This window comes from Lepidochelys kempii, chromosome 6, assembly GCF_965140285.1.
Source record: "Lepidochelys kempii isolate rLepKem1 chromosome 6, rLepKem1.hap1, whole genome shotgun sequence".
NCBI lineage: Eukaryota > Metazoa > Chordata > Testudines > Cheloniidae > Lepidochelys > Lepidochelys kempii.
This window is the reverse complement of record NC_136385.1, coordinates 24,638,271-24,662,623: the sequence shown is the minus strand read 5'-3', so window position 1 is coordinate 24,662,623 and position 24,353 is coordinate 24,638,271. Positions and strand designations below refer to the sequence as shown.

The window sequence follows — 24,353 nt, the reverse complement described above, 5'->3', positions numbered from 1 at the left end:
TACGCTAGCCCTACACTGCTCTCCCTTGCAACACTGGCATGCAGGGAGAGTGCATGATTGGAGTACTGCCACACTATGGCAATCCCTGGCTAGCATAATGGCTCTTCAGTGTAAAGCTGTGGGGGAATCAGATGATCCGCGCATACACAAACATATATTATGGCCCTGATTTTCCACTGATATCCACTGAGTCTGACTATTTACCCCAGTGCAAAGTGGCAGGAGTGAAATGCTAGCTTTTCAATTTGGTAGTATATTACCCCCACATAGCACTCTTCTAAATGACCACAACCAGCACAGAGCAATAGCAAAAGAATGATATAATAGCCACTGGCAGAAGACTTGGACTCGGTGTCATCTTGCTGGGACAGCTCAGATGCTGCACCCAAGAAATTGCATTGAATGGCTCCTGACAGTAATCCAGGCAGGCTGCGACACTGTCAATTATAGTCAAGTTTATTCAGAAATGGCCTCAGTCACAAATGGTGAGCTATCTCGTCTCTCATGGCTGAGCAGAGACTGAGACAAAAGGTCAGGTCCATCATGTATGACAAGGGTATCAGGAACGCCTCCATGGATTGTACTACACATGATTGCCTCAGACTTGTTTTGCATTTACTTGCTTTTGTTTTCCCCCTTAACATGTTAAAAAAGAGTGTTATCCAGAAAAAACAGCCTCTCTGTTAATGCAGATGATAGACAGAATTCCTCACCAAACAAACTGCTGAGTAATGAAGCCAGAGTAAGACAGGATTATAATGTGGAATTCACAAGATTGTGGGAATGTCTCTGTCATTAGAGACAAAACAAAAATAAAGGGGACGTGACTACATGCATAACTGAAAACAAAACTAGCAATAAGGACATTTTGCACACCTGTTTAAAAGAAATTCACACTGGGATTTTCAAAGGAGTCTAACAGTGTTAGGTGCCCAACTCCCACTGAAATTCAGGGCTCCTTTTAAGAATCTAAACCTCATTCTCAATTTCCAATGTTGGAGCTGGCAAAAAAAAAAAAAAAAAAAGTAAAAATCACTTAATTCAGTGAATTTCACTTTTCTATTCTATTCACAAATTGTCTGCAATCAGTTCACAACGGTCTCCAATGCACTTGTTTGAAATGATTTACCAAATAATTTCTGTAAATAATTTTGATCTGTAGTTTGTTCACACCTCATTTCCTTGAAATAGTGAATGCAGTACTCACAATTTAGAGCGGTTTTGATTGGCTATGCTTAGTCACTTTCTGTTCCCCACGTGGATCAGTGTAACTTTTAGAATCAGGTTCCTGGTGTGATTACTCATGGTTACTAGTTCAGAAACGACTGCTACTCAAGAAATTCAGTCTTTCATGCTGATAATTTGACTAATTTTCATTCTGTGTCTAATACATGATTTTTAGTTAAGACTACTGAAAAGTTTGTGGCTGAGTGTCTAGTAGCATCAATTTTCTTGGACTCCTGCCATCCCAGGTCCAATTGGGGTATTGTTCTGGCTGCACTGGCCGATTATCTTTTCTTGGCGATGGATGATGACTAGGGTCCAAATTCTCTGAATATGTTAAACAGGGTGACCTGAGAAACTATAGGAGGGTTTGCCTGACATTGATCTCGGGCAACATCATGGAAAGACTGATATGGGACACAATCAGTAAAGAGTTATGGTATGGTGGCAAAATTAATGGCAGTCCACATAGTTTAATAGAAATTAGAACTTGTCAAACAAATTATATTGATTTTGATGGGATCACAAGTTTAGTTGATAAAGGCTATGTTGACATAATAGACTTCTGCAATGCATTTGACTTACTCCCATAGGACAGTCTGATAAAAAATAACACTAAACAAAATCAATGCAGCCCATATTAAATGGATTTAAAACTGGTTAACTTGTAGACCACAAAATGTAATTGTATGTGAGGAATCATTATCCAATGGAGGTGTTTCTAGAGGGCTCTACCCAGTGCTATCCAGTAACTTTATCACTACTCATGAAGAAAATATAAAATCATTGCTGGCAAAATTTCAGATGACCCAAAAACTGGTTGAGCTGTAAATAATTATGTGAACATGCAAATTATACAGGCCACCTGGATCACTTGGTAAGATGGCCTCACTTGATCAACATGTGTTTTAGCAAAGCCAAATGCAAAAGCATACATCTAGGAACAAAGAGTGGAGGTCACACTTATAAAATGTGGGACTGAATCCTGGAAAGCAGGAAAGCTGTGAAAAGGACTTGGAGGTCCTGGTAGATAACCAATTGAACATGAGCTCCCAGAGCAATGTGTAGCTAGGATGGTGAATGCTATCCTTGGGTGTATAAGCAAGGGAATATCAAATAGGAGTAGGAAGGTGGTATTACCTCTGTATACAGCATTAGTGAGACCATTACTGGATTACCATGTCCAGTTCTGGTGCCCACACTCCAAAAAGGATGTAGAAAGATTGCAAAGCATACAGAAAAGAGCTACAAGAATGATTTAAGGTCTGGAAAGTATGCCTTATAGTGAGAGAGAAAGCGGCTCAATCTGAGAGAATGTTGAGGTGACTTGATCTGCATGAGGTGACTGTGCTGGTCTGCATGTACCTTCATGGGGAAGAGATTTATGATCATAGAAGGCTTTTTAACAGAAAAAAGGCATAAGGAGATTCAGTGTTTGAAAACAGAAATAATGTGCAAATTTTTATCAGTGAAGGTAAATAATCATTGGAACAATTTGGTGGAGTCTGTCACTTGTCTTTAAATCAAGACTGGAGGTTTTGGTTTTTGGTTTTTTTTAAAGATATGCTACAGCTCAACCAGAAGTTATGGACGTGACAAAAAAATTACCGGTTGACATTCTAGGCCTATGCTATGTAGGCCACACTAGATGATCATAACAGTCCCTTCTGGCCTTAAAATCTATTAAATTTGGCCAGCCGGTTGCAACTCTTTCTTTAGGAATTGTACCTTGCTTTTGGCATCGATACTTTGTCCACCTTGAGATTATACTAATGCAATGCACGGCATATGGGGCTTTACCTTAAATCCATCTAGAAACCAAAGCCTGCACAAAATGCAGCAGCCAACTTTGTGCATCTCACTGTGAACATCTGGCACCAGTTCTCTAGGAACTGCAATGACTTAAGGTGTTTGGGTGTGACCTATAGTGCCGTAAATGGCTTATGACTCATGCACTTCTTTCCTGTGCAATGCTGCTGCGGTTATAATCAGTGGGAACCCTTTACTATGAGAGCTTCCTCCCTTGCTTGCTTCATCTGTTGGTTTTGCAGAATGCCCTGAAGGTCCATCACTGTCACAGCTCCTGAAAGTCCAGGCCTTTGGTGACAGAAGACCAGAGAGAATAGATGTGGTGTTGATGGTTATTTGCTTGTTTAGTTTATTCCTGTAATGGGGGCTGAGGTGAAATTCTGAGATTTGAATCTTAAGTCACTGTCAGGGAAGCCAAGATTTTGGGATAGGCATTTCTCATTATTTTGTACAAAGCTAGATAAATAAATACTCCCCAAGCAGCAAACAACACATCAAACCAAAGGCACCTTAGGGGAAAGGGTTTCTCTTCTTCATGGAGTTGCTAAACAGTCCAGAGACTCCCTTTCTCCCCCATCCATGCACACTGATGAAAGTGACCATTTAAATCTATTAAGAATCCTTAAACCTCTTTTGGGGCAATACAATTGGCTTATTCCATAATTCTTGAGTGTGGGGCAACGTTCTACGTATTGTTGTTGTAGCCATGTTGGTCCCAGGATATTAGAGAGACAAGATGGATGAGGTCATATCTTTTATTGGAGCAACTTCTGTTGGTGAGCAATATTGGCAATATTAAGCAGTCCAGAGTCCGGAGCACAAGACTGGGAACCCTACGGTGTCCTGGCTAAGTCACTGGCCTAGGCGAGCTGTTAAACTTCTTTTGCCTCAGTCAACCAACTGGAAACCTCAGTTAAAATTTGAGGCGCTCTCTCAAAACCAGTTACTGCATCCACGCTGGACCTTCCTGGAAGAATAGGTTACCCATCCCAGCACACACAGCAAAGGGGAGAGCTTTATTGCAGGAAGAGGCAAACTGTAATTCCTTTTAAAAAAATAATAGTAATTCTTAAAGAAACACCTTAATTTTGACCCAATACATAATTTATGGATGAGGAAAATGCCACCCTTGAAATTACTTTGGCCCTGTAGTTTTTAACTGTCAGAGGCAATTTCTTTGAAATCTAATTCACGATTTGCAGGCTTCATTAAGTTTTCACAAGTAATTTTAAACTTAAATCACCATCGGCAAATCCATCATTTATTGATAGAAACATTAGGGCGCTAATGGAGTGTGACTCATGATGAAACAAGATAAGAAGGGATGAGGGTGGGGAAAACTTTCCCAGCTTCCACACAAGATCTTTGCAGGGAGAATCAGGCAGAGGAAATCTTAGCTCTTTTGACTGGCACACTAAGGAGAGCTTGTAAGCTGCTACTGAACTGCATTCTAAAACCCAGGCACAAAGGAACAAGCAGAGCTCAGAAAATAATGTTTTCTGATTGAGATGCTGAATCAGACCCATTTTTGGAGGGAGTAAGGTGAAATACCTTCCTCTCGTAGAGAAGGGAGTAAATAAAATTCCAGAAGCAGGTGAAATAGGATGGTGAAGTCAACAAATCACGTCAACCCATCTCCTCAGAATATTGAACTGGGGATCTGCGGATCTGGCAGGAGACATGGGGCAGAAGAGGGGGCTGAATACATTTTAAACTATTATATTGCTAGCTGAAACTCTCCCAGGCATACAACCTTCAAATAATATAATGCAGGTGCCTTCTGAGAAACTCCAGTGCATGCATTCACAGCCTATGTGCATCTACCACTAGGAAGAAAGTCTCTTTCAAATATTTCCATAACCTCCCTTGTGCTACTCTTATCCATAGGTAGCTAGGTAAACAGGATTTAAAAAAAAAAAAAATTCAGCTAGCCAGCCAGCCACTCTAATCTTCTACTCCTTATTTAAAATATAGCTACTTACTTTCTCCAGCAATTGTTGTCTTTGCTGGTCATATGTTCTGAATGGGTATGATAAATAACATACTTTACAGATAACCAGTAACCCTGAAGGCAACACTAGGTAAGGTAGTTGTAAGAACCATGTTGTCAAAGAAAGGAATGGTTGACCAGGAAATTTCTATACTAGTCAGGCAGATGTCTGCTCCTCCTCTTCCCTGTGGTAGCAGGGGATGGTAATGGGAACCAGGTTAACACCACTGAGTGTGTACCAAAACAAAACAAAACAGATATGATTGCTCTCTATAAATATATCAGAGGGATAAATACCGGAGAGGAAGAGGAATTATTTAAGCTCAGTACCAGTGTGGACACAAGAACAAATGGATATAAACTGGCCACCAGGAAGTTTAGACTTGAAATTAGACAAAGGTTTCTAACCATCAGAGGAGTGAAGTTTTGGAATAGCCTTCCAAGGGAAACAGTGGGGGCAAAAGATCTATCTGGCTTTAAGATTAAACTCGATAAGTTTATGGAGGAGATGGTACGATGGGATAACATGGTTTTGGTAATTAAATATTCATGGTAAATAGGCCCAATGGCCTGTGATGGGATCTGAGTTACTCAGGAAAGAATTTTCTGTAGTATCTGGCTGGTGAATCTTGCCCATATGCTCAGGGTTTAGCTGATGGCCATATTTGGGGTCGGGAAGAAATTTTCCTCCAGGGCAGATTGGAAGAGGCCCTGGAGGTTTTTCGCCTTCCTCTGTAGCATGGGGCACGGGTCACTTGCTGGAGGATTCTCTGCTCCTTGAAGACTTTAAACCATGATTTGAGGACTTCAATAGCTCAGACATAGGTGAAAGGTTTTTCGCAGGAGTGGTAGGTGAAATTCTGTGGCCTGCGTTGTGCAGGAGGTCAGACTAGATGATCATAATGGTCCCTTCTGACCTTAGTATCTATGAAATCTCTGCACATCTGATAGCAGCAAAATTCATTTCTATTGACCACAAGAAGGGTTAGGTGGAAAGTTGAAAAGGCGCCACAGCTTCCCCCCATGCTGGTATCACACGAGGAACCAGAAGCATGAAAACGATGAACGCTTGGAGCAAACTGAAAAACTGAAGAGAAGGGCTAGAAAACAAAATGAATGTGCTCTGCATGGGTGAATCCCTGCACTCACAGAGAACCCCACTGACTTCAGTGGGGGTGTGTTTGAGTCCACCTGAGAAGAGCTCACTGAAGGATCAGGGCCTAAACTACTTATGGAAAAGGTTGGGTCTGTTTTAAAAGAATTGCTCTGTTCACTTTGAGTCAGTTTGTAGTTGTTGTAATAAGAATATTAAATAAGCTGCCATGCAAAGCATTTTAAATAAACACACATCTTCTTTATTAGATCTAAATTAAAGGCAAAGAAAATACGTTTAGAATGCTTGGGGCTAAATTTACAGCTGGGAGCTTAATGGTTCTGCTGATTAAAAATTCACACACACCTGTTGTGCCCATAAATGATCGCATTTGCACACACAAATACGCATGGCGGTGCATCTAATTTTTCATCTGCAAATGTGGTTACCTAATCAGTACATGCAAATAAAAGGTTAGTATGTGCAAATAAAAGGGCAAAACTGATGTATGGGAAGTTCACGGCCTGCCTTTATTTTAAAGTAGTGTTAGGACAACTGAAGTACTTGCTCAACTGAAGTACTTGCTCAACATATAACAGTAGCGGGGGCTTCCACTGACAACCATGAATTCTTCTAATAAATACCGTTATAAAGTTTTCAGCATTGTACAATGCTATTAATGTTTTTCTCCATGTTAAGTCATTTTAACATGGGGATTGTAATATTAACAGTACTTTATATTGCTGCCTTCATCAATTCTCCTTATTGTAATATACAAAATAAACAAAGGCTTTTGGGATTCCGTTATAGGTTCATTTTTATCTCAAAGCAAAGGCTGTGCAAGATTTGTGGCTTCAGACTCATAACTGGTGATACGCTTCCCCCTCCCTCCTTGTCCCAAACTAAATATATAAAGAGAGACTTTAACAAAATTAATTGCAATATTCACCATGCATGAATTTCAATGCTCATGTAATTCATTTTCCTGTGGAGTAGAGGATCTCTTGCTGCCAAGGTTACGGGATTCATGAGCATATCCACTCAGGCCTAATGGGGAATAAGTAAAGAATCACTCCTCTCTCTGGGAGCTGGTTTTTAATCACACAAAATTACGTGTGCTGTCGGTCCACGTTCCTACCGATGTAGGCACATTAATGTAACAACTTTTGCATTTAGCATTCTGAACAATTTTTTCTAGCTGTCACTATTTTTTTTAATCATGAAAAAATAAAAAAACTGGAATCTTTGTTCCCAGCATAGGGAAGCTCTTACCCTACTTTGACTCTGCTAAGCTCCATTCAGTTTCCTCAGCCTACCCAGATGCAGGGTTCAGGTATGATGTGGGGAGGCAAACTCTGCTCTTTGGGAACTCCCCACTGCAAGCAAGTGGGTGGAATCTATGCCACTCCACTATTCACTGGCTAGAGCAGCTGGCCACATATGAGGGGAAGTGAGCTGCATTCTGTAACGGGTGGCAGTAACTCGCCTCTGCAGAATAAGAGGGGAACAGAGGAGGCATTATGACTGATTGACCATACCTGCCCAGGGCTAGACTCAGTCTAGCCATTGGTCTATTACTGTAAACCCAGTGAAGTTCCACATTTAAATACTCTAAATATTTCTTACATTAAATAGCTTTTACACATACAAAATTTTAAAAGATCAATCATGGGTTCCTCACCATCCATCCATCATGCATTAAAACTCCAAACCTCTCTTTTTAATGAGTCTCCTCCCGTGTTCAGAGCTTTGAGGGAATCCAGGCAGGCTTCGGAGCAATTTATTTGGTTTCTTCTCTCCCCCCACAAGTTTCTGGCCTCTTTTATAGGCTAAGGAAATTAATTCTCATGTGCAATACTGGTGCTGTAACCACTCTACTTCACTTTGTAGTTGTCTCACCCATACCACTTGTGAGCTGACAGCCTCACACCATATGAACCTCTAGCCTAGACTGTGTGTGTATTATATATAAGGGAACCCCACTCCCCATCTATCTGTTTCTGGAGCTATAAATTTAAATTTGTGAGCCCTTTGTGTGGTAGAAAGTAGGTCAATTGGAAATAGGGACAAATCTACATCTACCCTTCCATGCTCCTTGGCACATGAGACATTATTAAGGGCACAAGCGCAAAGTATCCCACTGTGAAGGAAAGATAGAAAGTATGGCAAGAGACCACCCTGGCTTAACCAGGAGATCTTCTATGATCTAAAACTCAAAAAAGAGTCCTACAAAAAGTGGAAACTCGGTCAAATTACAAAGGATGAATATAAACAAATAACACAAATATGTAGGGACAAAATTAGAAAAGCCAAGGCACAAAACGAGATCAAACTAGCTAGGAACATAAAAGGAAACAAGAAAACATTCTACATATACATTAGAAGCAAGAGGAAGACCAAGGACAGAGTAGGCCCATTACTCAATGAGGGGAGAAAGACAATAACAGAAAATGTGGAAATGGCAGAGGTACTTAATGACTTCTTTGCTTCGGTTTTCACCAAGAAGGTTGGTGGTGATTGGACATCTAACATGGTGAAAAGTCATTGCTGACCTGAACTGGTCACAGTGCTGTTCCCACAAGTACTGAATACTTGCAATGGTGATAAAACACTTCTCTCCTCACTGAAAGAACCATATACACCAAAACTAGAGTCTCATAACAATAGCATTTCACTTAGCTGGCTGTGAAATACTGTATTTGACTTCTAAATTAAACAGCCTTTTTAAAGACAACAGCATTTACCTAAAGAAGGAAAAAGAGAGGCCTGCGTAACTAACTCACAGGAAAGCTAGAATGGTACTTTCCTACTCAAATCATCATTTCACATTGCAGAGCCACTGAAACTGATTGAAATATTTCAGGTTTCAGAGTAGCAGCCGCTTCTACCTCCTGGTGACAAAGGAAACAGAGGAACAGGTGACTCAGTCTTTGCCGCACACAATGCTTGCAACAGTTCCATAAACTTGGATCCTCTGTAACATTGCGATACACAGTACTTTGTGCTCTGAAGTGCTAGTTAGTTCACAGAGAAGGTGGAAGGGGGTTCGGGAGTGGGAGACAGATACTAAGAAGTTAATCACAAGCGGAAAAGTCTTGGCTCCATGGAAGTCAATGGAAAAACACTCATTGACTTCAATGGACCAGGATTTAATTCCTGTGTGGTGCGTGCCCGCGCACCCACATTCATGTTCCCTGATGCCTGATGCAGTACCTGGTAACTGCTGCCTGAGGATGTCCAAAAATGGACACCACAGAACTGCTGTAATATCCTGAGGCACAGAGCCACTCCGCTGTCCTGGCCCTATTTACATAATAGTCTCTTACATATAAACTGACACTTGGAGGTGGGGGAGAGGGGAGACTTACGATCAGCTATCAGAAAAGCAATCCTCACTTGCTGCTCAGTGCTCGTCTGTGATAACAGTCATTACGAAAAGGTTGCCTCTGCTGCTTGTATATAAATCAGTGTCAAACACAGCTCTAACCTCCAGCGACAATGAGCCAGCTTTCCATTGAGCACAGCCTGCCATGTGAATTAGCACATGACTGCTGAATGGCCGGTATTGTTGGTGGTAGCAGCAGGAGCAGCCCACTGACATTTACTTAAATACCAGGTGATCTTTTCAACAGATTTGGAGGTTTGTGACACTTTTTCCTCCTGCTTTCCTGAGTGCCCCCCTCCAAAGAGAAAATCAATTTCCTTCTTTCCTCAAGCTGTCTGACCTTGAAAAGCCCATTGCTTTGCTTTGTTGGAATATACTGAGCTGTTCTTCTGCCAACTATAATTCATCAAGAAGAAGGTGAAAGGAAACAGTAGGATTTTTGGGGGGGGGGGGGCAGGGTTTGCATAAAGAATAATGTTGCTTTTTCTCCTAGCTTTTCCATATTCTGTAAGCACTTTTGGTTCATTCAAGTGGTGTTGTAACGCTTTTGGTACCAAATCTTTGAAGAAAAGACTAATGGGTTAAGTAAAGGATCTAAACAACATGTTTTCCAGCCATAAGATCTTTTCTCTTCTGTGTTTTATGATTTGAACTTTCACTGATCTCTGGAGGAAAACTTTTTAATAGTTCTTTGCTTTAGGTGAACAGTATGTAATCACTGGCTCGGCCTTCACCATTGGAGATCACTGATCAGCAAGTATTGCTGGGCTATGATGCTTATTTTCATTATGACTCACTGGGTCCAGGATCTTAAGTGAATTAAAGTAACTTGCCGATACTATATACCCTCAAAAATGTGCCTGTGTCTTACTGGCTCCAGTCCCTACTCATATACTTGGTCCAGCTACCTCTGATCTCCAGCTAGTTTGCTTCCCAGCAATAGTGAAGCCAGGTTTTGAGCAGTGGTGGAGCCAGGAAAAGTGATGGGTCATCAGTGGTGCTACCTTCAATTATACCTACTGGCTTGAAAAGGCACTACACATACACCTAAAGGATGCTGGAAGGGGACCAGGGTCACCACCCCGCCCACCTATTAGCTCCTGCTTCCAAGCAGTTTAGAGGGCTGGTATCTATAGCACTGTAAGATCTCATCCATGATATCTTTGACACCAATGGCAAGGAATCAAGGCACATACATAGGAAGGAAAAAAGAGATCTCACCGTGTGGTTATATGCATGATCTGGTATTTGTAAAAGAACACAATGTCCTTTTATGTGCAAAATGGGGTTTGAATGACAGAAGTCACCTCCCTGTGCTCTAGATGACAGAAGTCACCTCCCCGTGCCTGGATTCTAATCCTAAAGCTCAAACAGATCAGCTATTACCTATTAGAAGCATGGTCTGACACTTCTGCCTGTCAGGCTCCAAACCAGTTAATAATGGTGTGAGAGATGCATGACCAACAATTTCAACTAGACGCTATTCCAGGTACCTCACTGCTGGGTTAAATAAAAGGGAGAAGATGAAGAATTTCATCTGCAAATTTTATCTAATAAAGTGGTCTATTCCCAACATTATTTTCAGTGGCAGCTGGCAAATCTAAGATGAAGGGTGCATTCCATTGGACAACCTACAATCAGATAACACGACAAGTCATTTTCTTCGCTCGTTTGTATATGTAAAAAATACTAAACGTTTACTGTCAACTTAAGTTGTCTAAAATATATATTGACACTACAAAAATGTTCTTAGAATGAATAAAAATGTGCTGTCTGTTTCAATATACCACCCCAGTCATTCCTTTACATTGGCTGCAGTTTGTTTTTACATGGCTTGTTCTGCCTCAGTTATTTATTTATTATCTCAACCCTTGAAATCTCTCTTCTCCTTTCAGCTGCTCTTTTCTTTTTGAGACAGAAGCCTGGGGGGGGGCGCGCGCGGGGGCAGCAGCAGCATATACTAATCGTCAGAGCAGAGTCTGGGCAGCAGGAGCTATGGGGCTAAATCATCACCTAAAATCAGTGTAGCTCAACTGCATAAACTGGTATTGTACAACCAACTTCAACCAAGGTGAAGAGCTAGCCCATTGTCCTCTATTCCTGGTCTACCCAGAGACTTGAACTGGCTTCCTGAATGAGCATGGACGAGTCACTTAGAGCTCGACCCTGGGAGATGCTGAGTGCCTCCTGATAGGTGCTGGGAGCTCTCAATTCCCATTGACTTTACTGGGAGTCAGTACTTCTCAGGCGCCACTCTGCACCACACAGGATCAAGCCCTTTATTTCGCTCTGCCTCATTTTCTCCATCTGTAAAATAGGAGCACATCTACTTATCCACCCTTTGAAATGTAATTTGAGATCCTTGGATGAAAGCTGTTACATTAGTACAAAATATTAATTATTAATATTTTCATATTGCAGCAGCATCCTTGAGAGAAGCCAACTGAAGAGATAGGGCATGAAACAGCAGAGCTCACCTGTCTTTGAAAAAGCATCTATTGCAAAAGCTCTAGTTCAAGCTACAAGCCTGGGAAACAGCTGATCTAATTATGGAAAAGCTTCCCATGACAAAAAGTATGAAGATGTGCTCCACTCCCTCGATTGTGTATTATATAGGCACTCAGCTAGCAAGAAGGCAGCATAGGTGATTTACCCTCTGCTGTATGCTACCTGAATGGTACCAACTTTTTAAATGAAACCCAAAAGTAAAATTTCATGTTCCTGAAAGTAAGGGACTGGTCATACTGATTTGAGCCAGGCACAGTGCAGATAGCAACCATGAAGGATTTCCCCATACAGTTCTGGAAATGCACTTCCAGCCACCCAACTTAGTAGTCCAGCCCTGGGTCTCTCCTGAGTGGAAGCTCTATGCCAAATTGTATGATGGTTTTGCAATATGAATAAATATCCAGTGGTGACAGTGACAAGACACACCAAACTCACCTTCACTTGTGAATGTACAATGAATCTGTAAAGGTAACAGACCACTGAAGTAGCTAACCCTCACACAGGTGGGTACTAGCATTTGGTGTGGAGTCATGCTTCCCTTTTATTGAGGAGAGTTGGATTTTTTCCCCCTAACACTTCATTCTAAGATTCCATTAAGCTCTGAGCCTCACAGTTCAGGCATTCCCATTGGGGAACCCTAATGTATTTTATGTGCAGTTATTGTTTTAGTTTGCTTTTGAGTAACACCTAATTCAGAGTGTGCACTTAACTCTTGTCATCGGTACTTTGGTATCCCCCAGTGACCAATGCTAACAGCATTTTGCAGTTGCACTTCCAGTTCCTGCTTTAACAAATGAATTAGAAGTAAAGGATTTTCTTTTTTGTGTTTGCTATTTCAAACACACAGGCAATGATTTCCTCTGCCTCAAATAAAAGGTTAACACAGGGATTCAAGACTCCAGGCAGGGAGCTGTTATAGAGGATGAAAGGGAAAATACAACCAATAGATCTTTATAATTAATCAGAATTAATTAAATGCCATCAGATTCCCTATGGAATTAAATATTATACATTACACCCATTAGAGTGACCAAAATAATTTACCAAGAGTAGAATTTCCTCAATGAGGTCCCAACCCAGCAAGGCAATTAAACTTTAATGAGAGACTTAGGTACATGGTCTTAAGCACGTGCTTAAATATTTTGCTGAACTGGAGACAAAATGAATTGGGTACAATTAGCTGCTTGTGACAATGTTGCTGCAACTCCTAAAATAGGGTATCACCTTTGAAACACAAATAGCTTGGTTAAGATAAATGGTGTTACCATGCAAAATAAACCACACACACACACACCCCAGCTGTCATTTCCATTTTAACTATCTCATCCTTTTTAACACTATTCTGTGTCACTGAAGTATGTAAAGTGCTTGACCAAGGTCTAATACATCACCCTTATAACAGACAATAAGCACAGAGAAATTTCTACAGAGGACAGAATACAGAATTCTTGCAAACCAACCTGCTTATTATTGTTAAGTTACTCACTGGTTATAACGGACACTTTCCAGACTTTTATGGCTCTCAGTAGTGCTCTGAAATGAGGGAGTCTAAGTGCTAACAGCAAGATGAGGGCTACATGTGACACTCCTTTTAAGGTAAACCAAAGCGAGTTTTAACTGGGAAGTGCCATGTTAAGAAATAAGCTGTCTGCTCAGAAGCCATTCACACAGGTATTAAAACCAGAATTACCTGAAATAGTTTTAAAACATGGCATGTTACCACCGCAAACCCAGGAAGAAATACCTGAAGGAATTTATGACGACCTTGTTAGCTTTCATTGCCGGGGCTCCTGCTGCACACTGTCAAACGACCTCTGGCATTAACCACACTAGCGTTTCTCTGAAATTCTCCCAGCATTGCATTATAATGAGTGTAGTCACCCCAGCTGTAGCAACAGTGGGAGGATTATTGCAGACAGCGCTTCAGTGTCTTTACCGCCATATTGTGTTAATACGTTCAAATGGTATGGTGGTAAAAGTGCCAGCAGGCACTAGCAACCAGGCTGCACTAGCAGTACCAACGGTGGAGTTGCAATAGTAAGAGCTTTTAAGAAAAATGCCAATGTGGAGAAAGCCTGAGAAGGGCGTAGAAGGCCAGGTGCAGGTGAGTAAAGGCAGGATGCGGAGCCAAAGGAGTACTGCAGAGTGACCACCTAGCCCCTCAGTTTTGCAGGATTTTCCAAGGACTCTGGTGGGGGAGGTTTGAGGTCCATGTGCGGTGTCTGCTCTACAGTGAGACAAATCCTGTCCACCCCAATGGGATGGAGTCTTGGGAACTCTGAGAATGGAAACTCAAGTGTTTTCCAAGGCCACATCTACTCTACCAAGTTTTGTCGACAAAAGTGATGTTGACACCCGAAAGTCGACATAATAAAAAAGTCAGAATCACATGTTCACACTCGCTCCCTCTGTCAGCAGAGCACGTCCACAGTGGAGGCACCATCATCGACAGTGTGAGCAATGCACTGTGGGTACCTATCCCACAGTCCAGCTCAACACTTTGTTGCTAGGTGTTGTGGTATGGCGGAGAGGATCGTGGCGCATCCTGGGAGCAGGATCTCTGTCCCGTGATGTACTGTTTTCTGTCCCATCACTCCATGGGCTTCCAGCTTTCTTTCCCAGCATTTTTGCAACGGTCCTTCTTTGCTGTGCACCCTGGCATCTTTGTGAGAAGGGATGGATCCCGTGCTGCTCTCCTATGCTCTGTTAACTGTCATGAAGATATTGTGGATGGCAGTGCAGTTAATCGTGAAGTTCCTAACTGAAGAAGACTCCCAGGCACCTGACATGCTGCGTGATATGGACAGGAGCAACTTTAGATTGCTTTTGGCTTTCATACAACAGCTGCATACGGTAGACCATTGCTTTTGGGCTTGGGAAACAAGCACTGTATGGTGGGATCGTATCGTCACGCAGGTGTGGGATGAAGAGCAGTGACAACAGAACTTTTGGATGCAGAAAGCTACCTTCCTGGAACTGTGTGCAGAGCTCGCCCCAACACTGCAGCGCAAGGACACCAGAATGAGAGCTGCCCTATCAGTGGAGAAGCGTGTGGCAATCGCTGTGTGGAAGCTGGTGACTCCAGCCTGCTATCAGTCGGTCGCAAATCAATTTGGAGTAGGGAAGTTGACCATTGGGGCTGCATTAATGCAAGTGTGCAGGGCAATCACTAGGAAATGTGCGTGAAATAGTGGACGGTTTTACAGGAATGGGTTTCCCTAACTGGGGGCGCTCCTCATGGGGAAAAGAGCACACACTCTTCGCAAGGGTCGTGGTGCAGCATACTAGGAAAAAAAATTCTAAAATTCTTCCACACTTTTCACAGGCAAGGGTCATTCTAGCAGACATCTCACTGCTAAGGGTAAGCAGGGAAGCAAGTGCACATCTTCTCCATGCTTGTGGCTTCTGCCCTGCTCCTGCTGCTCACCTGCGTGCTGCATTGGTCCCTGCACAAGTGATTGCCAAATGGCATGGGAAAGTTTCCTACAATGGGGGAAAGGAACAAAGCAGCTCTGCCAAGGAACCTTTGGCAGAGGATTGCTGAGTATCTCCAGGAAGCTTTCCTGGAGATCTCTGGAGGATTCCCATGAGATCTCGGTGTGCATCAACACCCTGTTCCGCCGTACTGATTAGCTACACAGGGAAATGTCCAGCTCACAGAAACACAGCCAGCCTCCCACATTTCTAGACCTTGAACTCACCTCCACACTACACAAACCACAGCCACTTACCAGGCTCCTCCTCTTCTGCTTCTTACTCACTGGAAAGCAACTGCTGAGACTGGCTAGACACCTCTGGAGTGGAGAACCGTTTCTGGCTGCCTGCCCCACTGGGTGACCCCACTGGGAGCTCCTCATCGTTGTCTAACTCTACCTCTTCATCTGTAACTTCATCCTCCAAGTTAGGTCCGCCTCCCTGCCCGCCGAAGTGTCCACGGGGCTCTTGGTGGTGGAGTTGCCACCAAGGATGGCGTTCAGCTCCTTATAGAACCAGCAGGTCTTAGGTGAAGCACAGGAGTGACAGTTTGCTTCCCTCACCTTATGGTACACCTGCCTCTTCTCCTTTATCTTCACTCTGCACGGCAGCATCCCCCGATCACTTTTCACACAAGCCTCCAATAATGTGTTGTCAGGGTTCCTTCCCCACTCTGAGCTCTAGGGTACAGATGTGGGGACCCGCATGAAAACCCCACTAAGCTTATTTTTACCAGCTTAGGTTAAAATCTGGTACGCTGCTGCCACTACCAAGCGATTTATCAAAGAATCAGGGAAAAGACCTCTTGGAGACGTCTTCCCCCAAAATATCCCCCCAAGCCCTTACATCCCCTTTCCTGGGGAGGTTTGAGAATAAACAAGAGGAGCACAAACCAGCCTTGGATTTTTAAGACCCAAAAAACCCAATCAGATTCTTAAAAAACAGAACTTTATTAGAAGAACAAAAAAAGATAAGAGAACAACTCTGTAAGATCAGAATGGAAGATAATCTTACAGGCAGTCAGATCTAAAACATAGAGAATCCCTCTAGGCAAAACCTTAATTTACAAAAAGACACAAAAACAGGAATACACATTTCCTCCAGCACAGCGAATTTCACAAGCCAAAACAAAGAAAACCTAATGCATTTTCTAGCTAGATTACTTACTAACTTTACAGGGGTTGGAGGGCTTGCATCCTTGATCTGTTCCAGGCAAAGGTATCACACAGACAAACAAAAGCCTTTCCCCCCCCCACTCCAGATTTGAAAGTATCTTGTCCGCTCATTGGTCGTTTTGGGTCAGGTGCCAGCCAGGTTACCTAAGCTTCTTAACCCTTTACAGGTAAAAGGACTTTGCCTCTGGCCAGGAGGGATTTTATAGCATTGTATACAGAAAGGTGGTTACCCTTCCCTTTATATGTGGGTATAGATATCCCAATTACTACAGCTCAAGCACAGCTGGGACTGCTGAGCCTCCTCTCCCCGTAAACTGATCAGATCCAAACAGCTCAACAGTGGTCCAAGCGGGAGAAAGTTTGGTGCCATAACCCGCCATGGTCACCTGGGAAGATGCGAGGAGACCTCTCCACTCTGAGCCAGCAGGAAATGGAATTTCAAAAACTCCCAGGGCTTCTAAGGGGGAGAGGCAGCTGGTTGTTTACCTGGCTGCAGGACCTGGAGTCCAAACTGCTGACCAGAGCCGTCAGAATGGGCATTGTGGGACACCTCCTGGAGGCCAATTAAAATGTGGTGTCTACAGTGGCACTTTGCCAAGAAAAATTTAGAGGAAAAAGATGTATGTCTCTCATCAGGATGGCTGTATTTTGTCACCAAAAACGGGCATTTTTCCCGACAAAAGTCGCATTGCAGTGTGTACGCATTCACTGTTTGATTGACAAAAGACAGTTTTGGGCGACAAAACTTGGTAGCGTAGACAGGGTCCAAATAACTTTAGCCCTCCGTTAGCAACTTCTTGTGTAGGGTGCACGATCAGCTCCTAATCCACCTCCGCTTCCCCATCTCTGAAAAGGTGTTAACTGTAACAGGTTGGCCATGTTTGCTTTAAAGCGTCCCAAGCACTAGCAGGTCTTGATCCTGCTGAGAGGAATGTTAAGTGGATTCTGCTGTTTTAATGGTACTGCTGACATGCTACTCTACTGTAGACATGTGGAAGGTGAAAGTGGCTTTTTAGAGAGGAAAGGATGGAGTGTATGGGCTGAGCTGTCTGGAGAGAGGAATCTTGGGAGCAGCCCAGTATGGATAGGAGGCTTGAGCTGAACTTTGTTGTTAATTTCTTTCATCAGACTGTGAACCCCTTCCTCATACTGATGAGCAGCTGGGTACAAAGGGACAATTCCTGGGAGTAACTGCTCAAGAATGTGAGTAAGACAATCTGGACCTTTGCTAATAAAGCCAAACCCCAAGGAGAAGGTGAGTGCGGCCTCTACATATTATATTTGAGAGCAGGTGGGTAAAGGCATCTGCTCACATTAATCTACCTCACAGGTGTGTAGCAGAGATTAGTTAACACATATGCACATACTTACCTGTGCTGGTAATGTTCAACACAGCTAATGGTGCCGGGATTCTAGGTGGCAATTTTCAATGTGTTTAAGGGAGTTAAGTGCCCAATTCCCACTGAAAATCCCAGTCCTAACCTCAGTTTCCAAGGGTACTAACTGCTCCCATAATCAATCCCACCCCCCTTCAAAGAGCCTTCACTGTTTCTATTCTGTAAACTGCCCCGTATTATTTAGGCTGTCATTTAAAAAAATTAAGTTAATGTTTGTTTATTTATGCTTTTCCGCTTATGGGTGCCAAATAGCAGAAGTATATAATACTACCTATAAGTCAGAAAAAGGGGACATGTGAATTAACAAACATACTGAAAAATGATCTATCATAGTTACAAAAGACAGTAAATCTAGACATTTTTCTGTGCCTCTGGGAAAACAGTCATAGTAAAAATAAGGACAGATGTTAAAAACAGAGGGACTGAAAAGTTATTACTGGTACATCACCATGCACCTTATTTGCATTGCTTATATTCTTAAAGGGCCCAAACCTCTGAAGTGCTGAGCTCAACTGGGAGTTCATGGGGTTCAGCATCTCCCAGAAGCAGCTCAATACCTCACGGGATTGAGCCCCAATGCTCTGCTTCTGTCAGTGTAAAATTGAGCTTAACCTCTCCATTATTGCCTCTTATAATACCTAAACAGCCACACATCATAAAAGCTAACTCATAAAAATGGCCTGAATATGTACTGTAGGTCAAGTGCTGGTCTGTGTCGACAGAAGCAAAATGAACACATATTAAGGGCCAAATTCAAACCATATGTCAGTGGACAGACCTCCTCTGATGTTTGTGGCGTTTGGGCTGCTTCCCCAGGGCTGAATTGAGCCTTCATGCTACAGAAGTGGCAATAATGTGAATAGGAATTCTCTTGATAGCAGCAGCTGCACACACAACCTGCTCCCTTTAGACAGATTATTCTTGCCCCAGGGCAAACGAAACTGCATGATGTGTATGTGCGTGCCACTGCCAGCTCAGGGATGTATATGCCCGAACGTAAGGTGCACTGTCATGCCACCCCAAAACATACTTCTGCTACTGCTGTGCAGGGCCTCTGGATCAACCTCTTCACTGCTTTTGAAGGACCCAGAGTCAGGTGGAAGAGTTTCACCTCCCTTTCTCCCCACCACAACCAGTCCCCCCTCCCCCCTCCCCAGGTGGCACCTACACACAACACTCCACTAGATCTGCAGCACTCAAGGGTTTAGTCGTGGAGGGTGAGTGGCAAGGACATCAGGAGGAATGGTGTGCAGAAAGTGAGCTCAGGCTATGAAAGAGAGATCCGCAGTGCAGCTCTGAGACGTTACTCTCATTCCCCTTTCATTCCAATGCTACATATTGATGGGCTGTTCTCCGAGCCTCTCTCACTTTAGAGCATCATAGAGCACCTCATGAGCAGTTCATGGAGAGGACCATAAAGCAAAGCAGAATGCTTCTCTCACCCAACCTGAGATCGAGACAAGCTTTCACACATGGGGTGGGGGGAAGACATCCATTCTAATGCATGAGCAATGTGCAATAATTCATTACTCAGAAGCATCTTTTAGTTAGACTGGATACCATAATAATTTCTGACCACCCCCGCCCCCCTCCAGCCTGGCTAATAAGAATAGCCCAGTCTGAGCTGATGAGCTTTCCAGGGAGTTATTTTGCTCATCTGCATAGCAGCATTCTCTTCCAGAGCAAAAGGAGCGGCAGTTCTTTTACCAAAACAGAAAAACAAAACAAAACAAAAACCTGATAAGTGACTGACTGTAAAATAAAAAACAAACAAACGACAAATAAAAAATATTTTTAAAATGCTGGTGCTATAGAATAGTGAACATGCTCTTACAGTGTGCGTCATGGTGATTTACATAGAAATAGTCTCCTTTGCAGCCCAGGAGACAACTGTAAGTTAGTGTAAACGTGCAGCCAGATGCATATTCACTCCCTCGCTAATACTGCGCTGCACTCTCTAGTTTATCCTTGTGAACATTCTGCAGCCGAAGGAATGAAAAAGAGACGTCGGTCTATAGAAGTACACTATTAAATCAACAACTGAAAACAGCCCTGAAATCAGCTCAGCCTTTCAACTCTTCCGTAGATTTTTATTTTCTTTTAGTCTTGTGGTTAAGGCAAAGCATTAGGTTCTAGTCCTAGTGCTGATACCGTCTTCCTACGTAGCCCTGGGCAAGTCCTTTAACCTCTCTGCTTCAGACTCCTGATCTGAGAGGGGATAGTAATACTGCCCTACTTCACAGAGTGCTGAGAGGATTAATTAATGTTTGTAATAAGGGAGCAGAGTATTGGCTTCACGAACTTTACACTGTCAAAGAAGCAAGGGGTGATGGAGGGCCGTTGGGGATCCTGTTCCTTCTCCGTTTAGCCTCCTCTTAAGCCAACAGGAAATAATGATCATTCCCCATTTTATACTGGGAAGAATTTTTACACACATGTGTATGTGCACACTTACATACACATAGCCAATCAACAGCAGGCCTCTGGGTACTACAGAAACCTGCTGCTTTCTGAATATGTTTAGTACACAGAAGCCTGTTGAGTCTGATTTATTTGTGATAAAGGCTTGAAAAGCTGTTTTCTTCTGATGTGCGGATGTTAGCATACAGTGTTCATTAAAAGATATTCCAACAAACTGCATTAACTGGATTACCCCGGTGATTAGGCTCAAACGTCTCTGATTTAGCCACATTTCTCACAACAGTATGTATAACAATATTTTTCTTCAGACATTAATCTCACCCTGCTGTAGGGAAATATTAGTTTTAGACTGATAATGTTTTATTTCTTTTTAGTAAGTCTGGTATAGGGCAGAAACACAGGAACTGCAACCCAGACAATGACCACTGATCCACCTAGTCTAGTATTCTAGATTTAATAGATTAAGGGATTATGATCATTTAGTCTGATCACCAGCATTGCACAGGCCATAAAAATCTCACCCAGTGATTCCCGAAGCAAGCCCAATAACTTGTGGTTGAACTAGATCATACATTTTAGAATGAGATTCGTTCTTGAGGTCAACCTTGTCATGGCTCCAGCACTGCTCTATACAAAACGATTCAAAGGAAAGTGAGTTCCTCCCTCTCCTCATCAATAGCATAGCCAAGAATTCTGCAAATGTACAGGGCACGGGGAAACGGCACATGGCATTCCTTCCTGACTCCTGCTAGCAACCAATTTATGACCTGAAGAATAAGTATTATTATCCTTTGTAACTATTAACTCAGCCAGTGTAACAGCATTGAATGATTTATTAATGTAAACATCCAATCCTTTCCCTTCCACCCACCCACCCACATTTTACTAAACTATTCACCTCAGGGAATTCTGTGGGTTGATTATATACACAACATGAAAAGTGTTTCTTCTCTTCTGAACATGCTTTCTTTACATTTCAAGCACACCTCCTGTGCTTGTGTTAAGAGGAAAGTGTGGTTGGTCTTCACTATACTACTCATTATTTTAGGTACCTCGATCATCTCTCTTCTTAATATCGTCCCTTTCCCAAACTAAAGCATGCTAGACTTTTTCATCCCTTTTCATATGAAAGTTCCCTCCCCCAGTGCTTCTAATCCTTTTCATTACCCTTCTCTGAAATGAGGTGACCAAAACTCAATGTTGAATTCATGGTGAAGTCATTCCATCAATTTACATAATGGCATTATAAAATTCCCATATGACTCCCCTTCTTCTACAGCCAAATGTTGTATTTGCTTTTTGGAGTACTGCTGTACATTCAGCAGATGCCCTCATTAAACTGTTCTCTGTGACGTGTACACCTTTCTCCTGAGAGGTCTCAACTAATTCAGAACCCATCAGCGTGCATGAGTAGTTTTAATTTGTCTCTTCCAATGTAAATTATCTTGCAAGTCAATTCTGAGTTTTACTTGCTATGCTGTTGCCTAATAAACTAATTCTTTTAGGTCTTTTTGGAGACTCTCTCACAATCATCCACAATTTTTACTCTTGTAAATAAGTTTGGGCCTTCCAATAAATGGTGGCCATCTTGTTATTCACTATTCTACTCCTCATCCTAGAGGCACCTTGCTATTAATGTCTTTCCATTCTGAGAAACAGTCATTTATCCTGCTCTTCACTTCCCAGCTCCTAACCAGTTTTTAATTCATGGCAAAATTTTACCATCAATCCACAGTTCCATAACAGTCTATTGTAAGAGACTTTCAATAGAAGCCTGCTGAACGCCTAAAAATATTGAATCTAATGGTTCTTCTGGACTCGTTATTTTATTATCTCTTTTCAAAAACCCTAGTGGGTTAGAGACACCCAGTTTATCCTTACAACTGTGCCCTTTTGCGGTGGAAACACAGGAATTGCCATACTGGATCAGACCAGTGGTCCATCAAGGTAAAATCTGAACACAAAAAATTAAGGGATCTTGTACTAATCCCTAACACTGTCACTGTGGCAGTTAGCTGGAATTTCATTAGACTGTCCAGAGGTGCTCTCAGAAACAAGTTTGACAGATGACAACCTATTTGCCTCTGCCTTTTACATCCCTGCCATCCAGACTTTCTAACAATCTCAAAGTCACTTCTGAAATGTAAACATATTAAAAAAATATGCAATTGCTATTAGCATCCACCTCTGAGGTACCTTTCTCTTTCCCATCCCTTCCCAGCTGAGAGTTCCCTTTATATCTAAATGGTGATTGCTTTGGTAATACCTCTGACCTTGACTTGTGCATGAGAGGGCGAGAGAGAGAACGCACGCAAGAGAGACACAACTCAAGCCCTGGAAATCTGTTTATGTATTCTGAGAGCACATCTTCAGAGAGGGTGACTTGAGAAAGAGGGAAGCATGATGTGCATGCCAAGGCGAGCACTTCATGACTTATTTATAAGGGAAGGGCATAAAAAAAAAAAGATTGCTAAAGGAGAAAGAAGAGAGAAAAATCTGACTTACCTTGTCAGTGTAGACGAAGAACAGAATCACAATGGTGAGCTCCAGCAGGAATATAATTAACAGCATGATAAAAAACTGTCAAGAGAAGAGGGGAAAGGGGAAGAAACAAAAACCCAGAAACATCAAAATCTGTTTCATCTTCCTCCTGCTCTACAATAACTACATTCAGCAGGTCATGCATGAAAAGGGGGCTTTGTTTTATGGACGGCAGGATACAGAGTTACTGCTTTGAGACCAAGCGAGGTGTATGCACCATGCAGCATTGGAAAGCACACACAGGACTAGTCAGGGACACAGTGTGTCCAGACACACACAGCGCCTGCTTCTGCTTCTACTAACTTCAGTGAGAGCAGGGGCTTTTTTTTTGTTTGTTTAACCAAATTTTTGCAGTTAATGAACTGGCTTAGACATCTCTATTCTTCTCATTCTGTACAGGGTACTTCCCTCTGTGGAACAAGGAAGCCACAGGTCACTCCATTATGGCTACTGGGAAAGTGAAAGGAACATTTAAATGTTTGTGTACAAAGTTAGTGTGAAGCATTCTTCAGGCTAGGTATAAAAACTTCTCAAAAGTTTGAACTGGAAGGTGTCTCATTTATACTTATAGCATTAAAAAAAATTGCTCAGCTTAGCTTCTTGGTTCTGAGGAAACATCCCATCTAATGCCAAAAAACGGGCTTTATAAAAGCACATGGAGTTCCTGGATTACGGATTTCAGGTAGAAGTCTCAAAAGGGCTCAGCTCTCATTGACTTCAGTGGGAACAGAGGTAGGCCAACACTGAGCACTTCTGAAAATCCCACCTTTCACGTTTTGTGATGACGAAAAGAATGTTGCCACTCCAACGCTAGACAGGCTGTGGTACAGTCATGGCAGAACGGCACAGTAGAGTTATGAGACTTACGAGAGCTACTAAGCTATCTTTGTCTATCTCCAAGGGTTTGTGCAGGACAGTTCCCTGCAATAAACAGGTCTGATGCAAAGTCCATTGAAGTAGACAGAAAGACTCTTATTGATTTAAATGGGCTTTGGAACAGGCCCTAATTAACAGTTCATGGTGTTATGAAAAGAGGATTATTTAGAAATCACATAAAATCAGGAGGACGACGTAAGATTGCTCACAGGATCCCCTGCCCCCTACAACTCCACACACCTACCCACCTGCAAGATTAGAATGTTATAACTGAACTGTAACTGCTTTGATTGAAACCTCAGTTTCAGAAAGGGGGGAGGGGGGAATTAAAAAAAAAATCTACTGCTCCTTTTACTTCAGCCACTCAGCTGCAAACTTATAAAACTTCAATGGCTAAAAAAGCCTGATCAGAGCTTTTCTTTGCCTGATGAATGGAAGTCAAACCTTTGTACCTATGAAT

At 42.5% G+C, this 24,353-nt stretch overlaps 2 protein-coding genes across 6 annotated transcripts in view; one reads left to right on the top strand and one right to left on the bottom strand.

Moving 5' to 3' along the window:
• The window catches only part of CHID1 (chitinase domain containing 1), a 330,760-nt gene extending 319,577 nt beyond the window's left edge, over nt 1–11,183 (top strand). Inside the window, exon 13 of the transcript XR_012159318.2 lies at nt 11,087–11,183. The gene's annotated coding sequence lies outside the window, so the exon portion shown is untranslated. The remainder of the gene's footprint in view (nt 1–11,086) is intronic.
• The window catches only part of TSPAN4 (tetraspanin 4), a 518,185-nt gene that overhangs the window by 40,097 nt on the left and 453,735 nt on the right, over nt 1–24,353 (bottom strand). For 4 of the 5 annotated variants that reach the window (XM_073347184.1, XM_073347181.2, XM_073347185.2 and 1 more), the window contains one exon: nt 22,982–23,056. The exons of the other annotated variant lie outside the window; for it this stretch is intronic. In XM_073347184.1, coding sequence (XP_073203285.1) covers nt 22,982–23,056 — 75 coding nt within the window. The remainder of the gene's footprint in view (nt 1–22,981; nt 23,057–24,353) is intronic. 5 annotated transcript variants of the gene reach the window in all.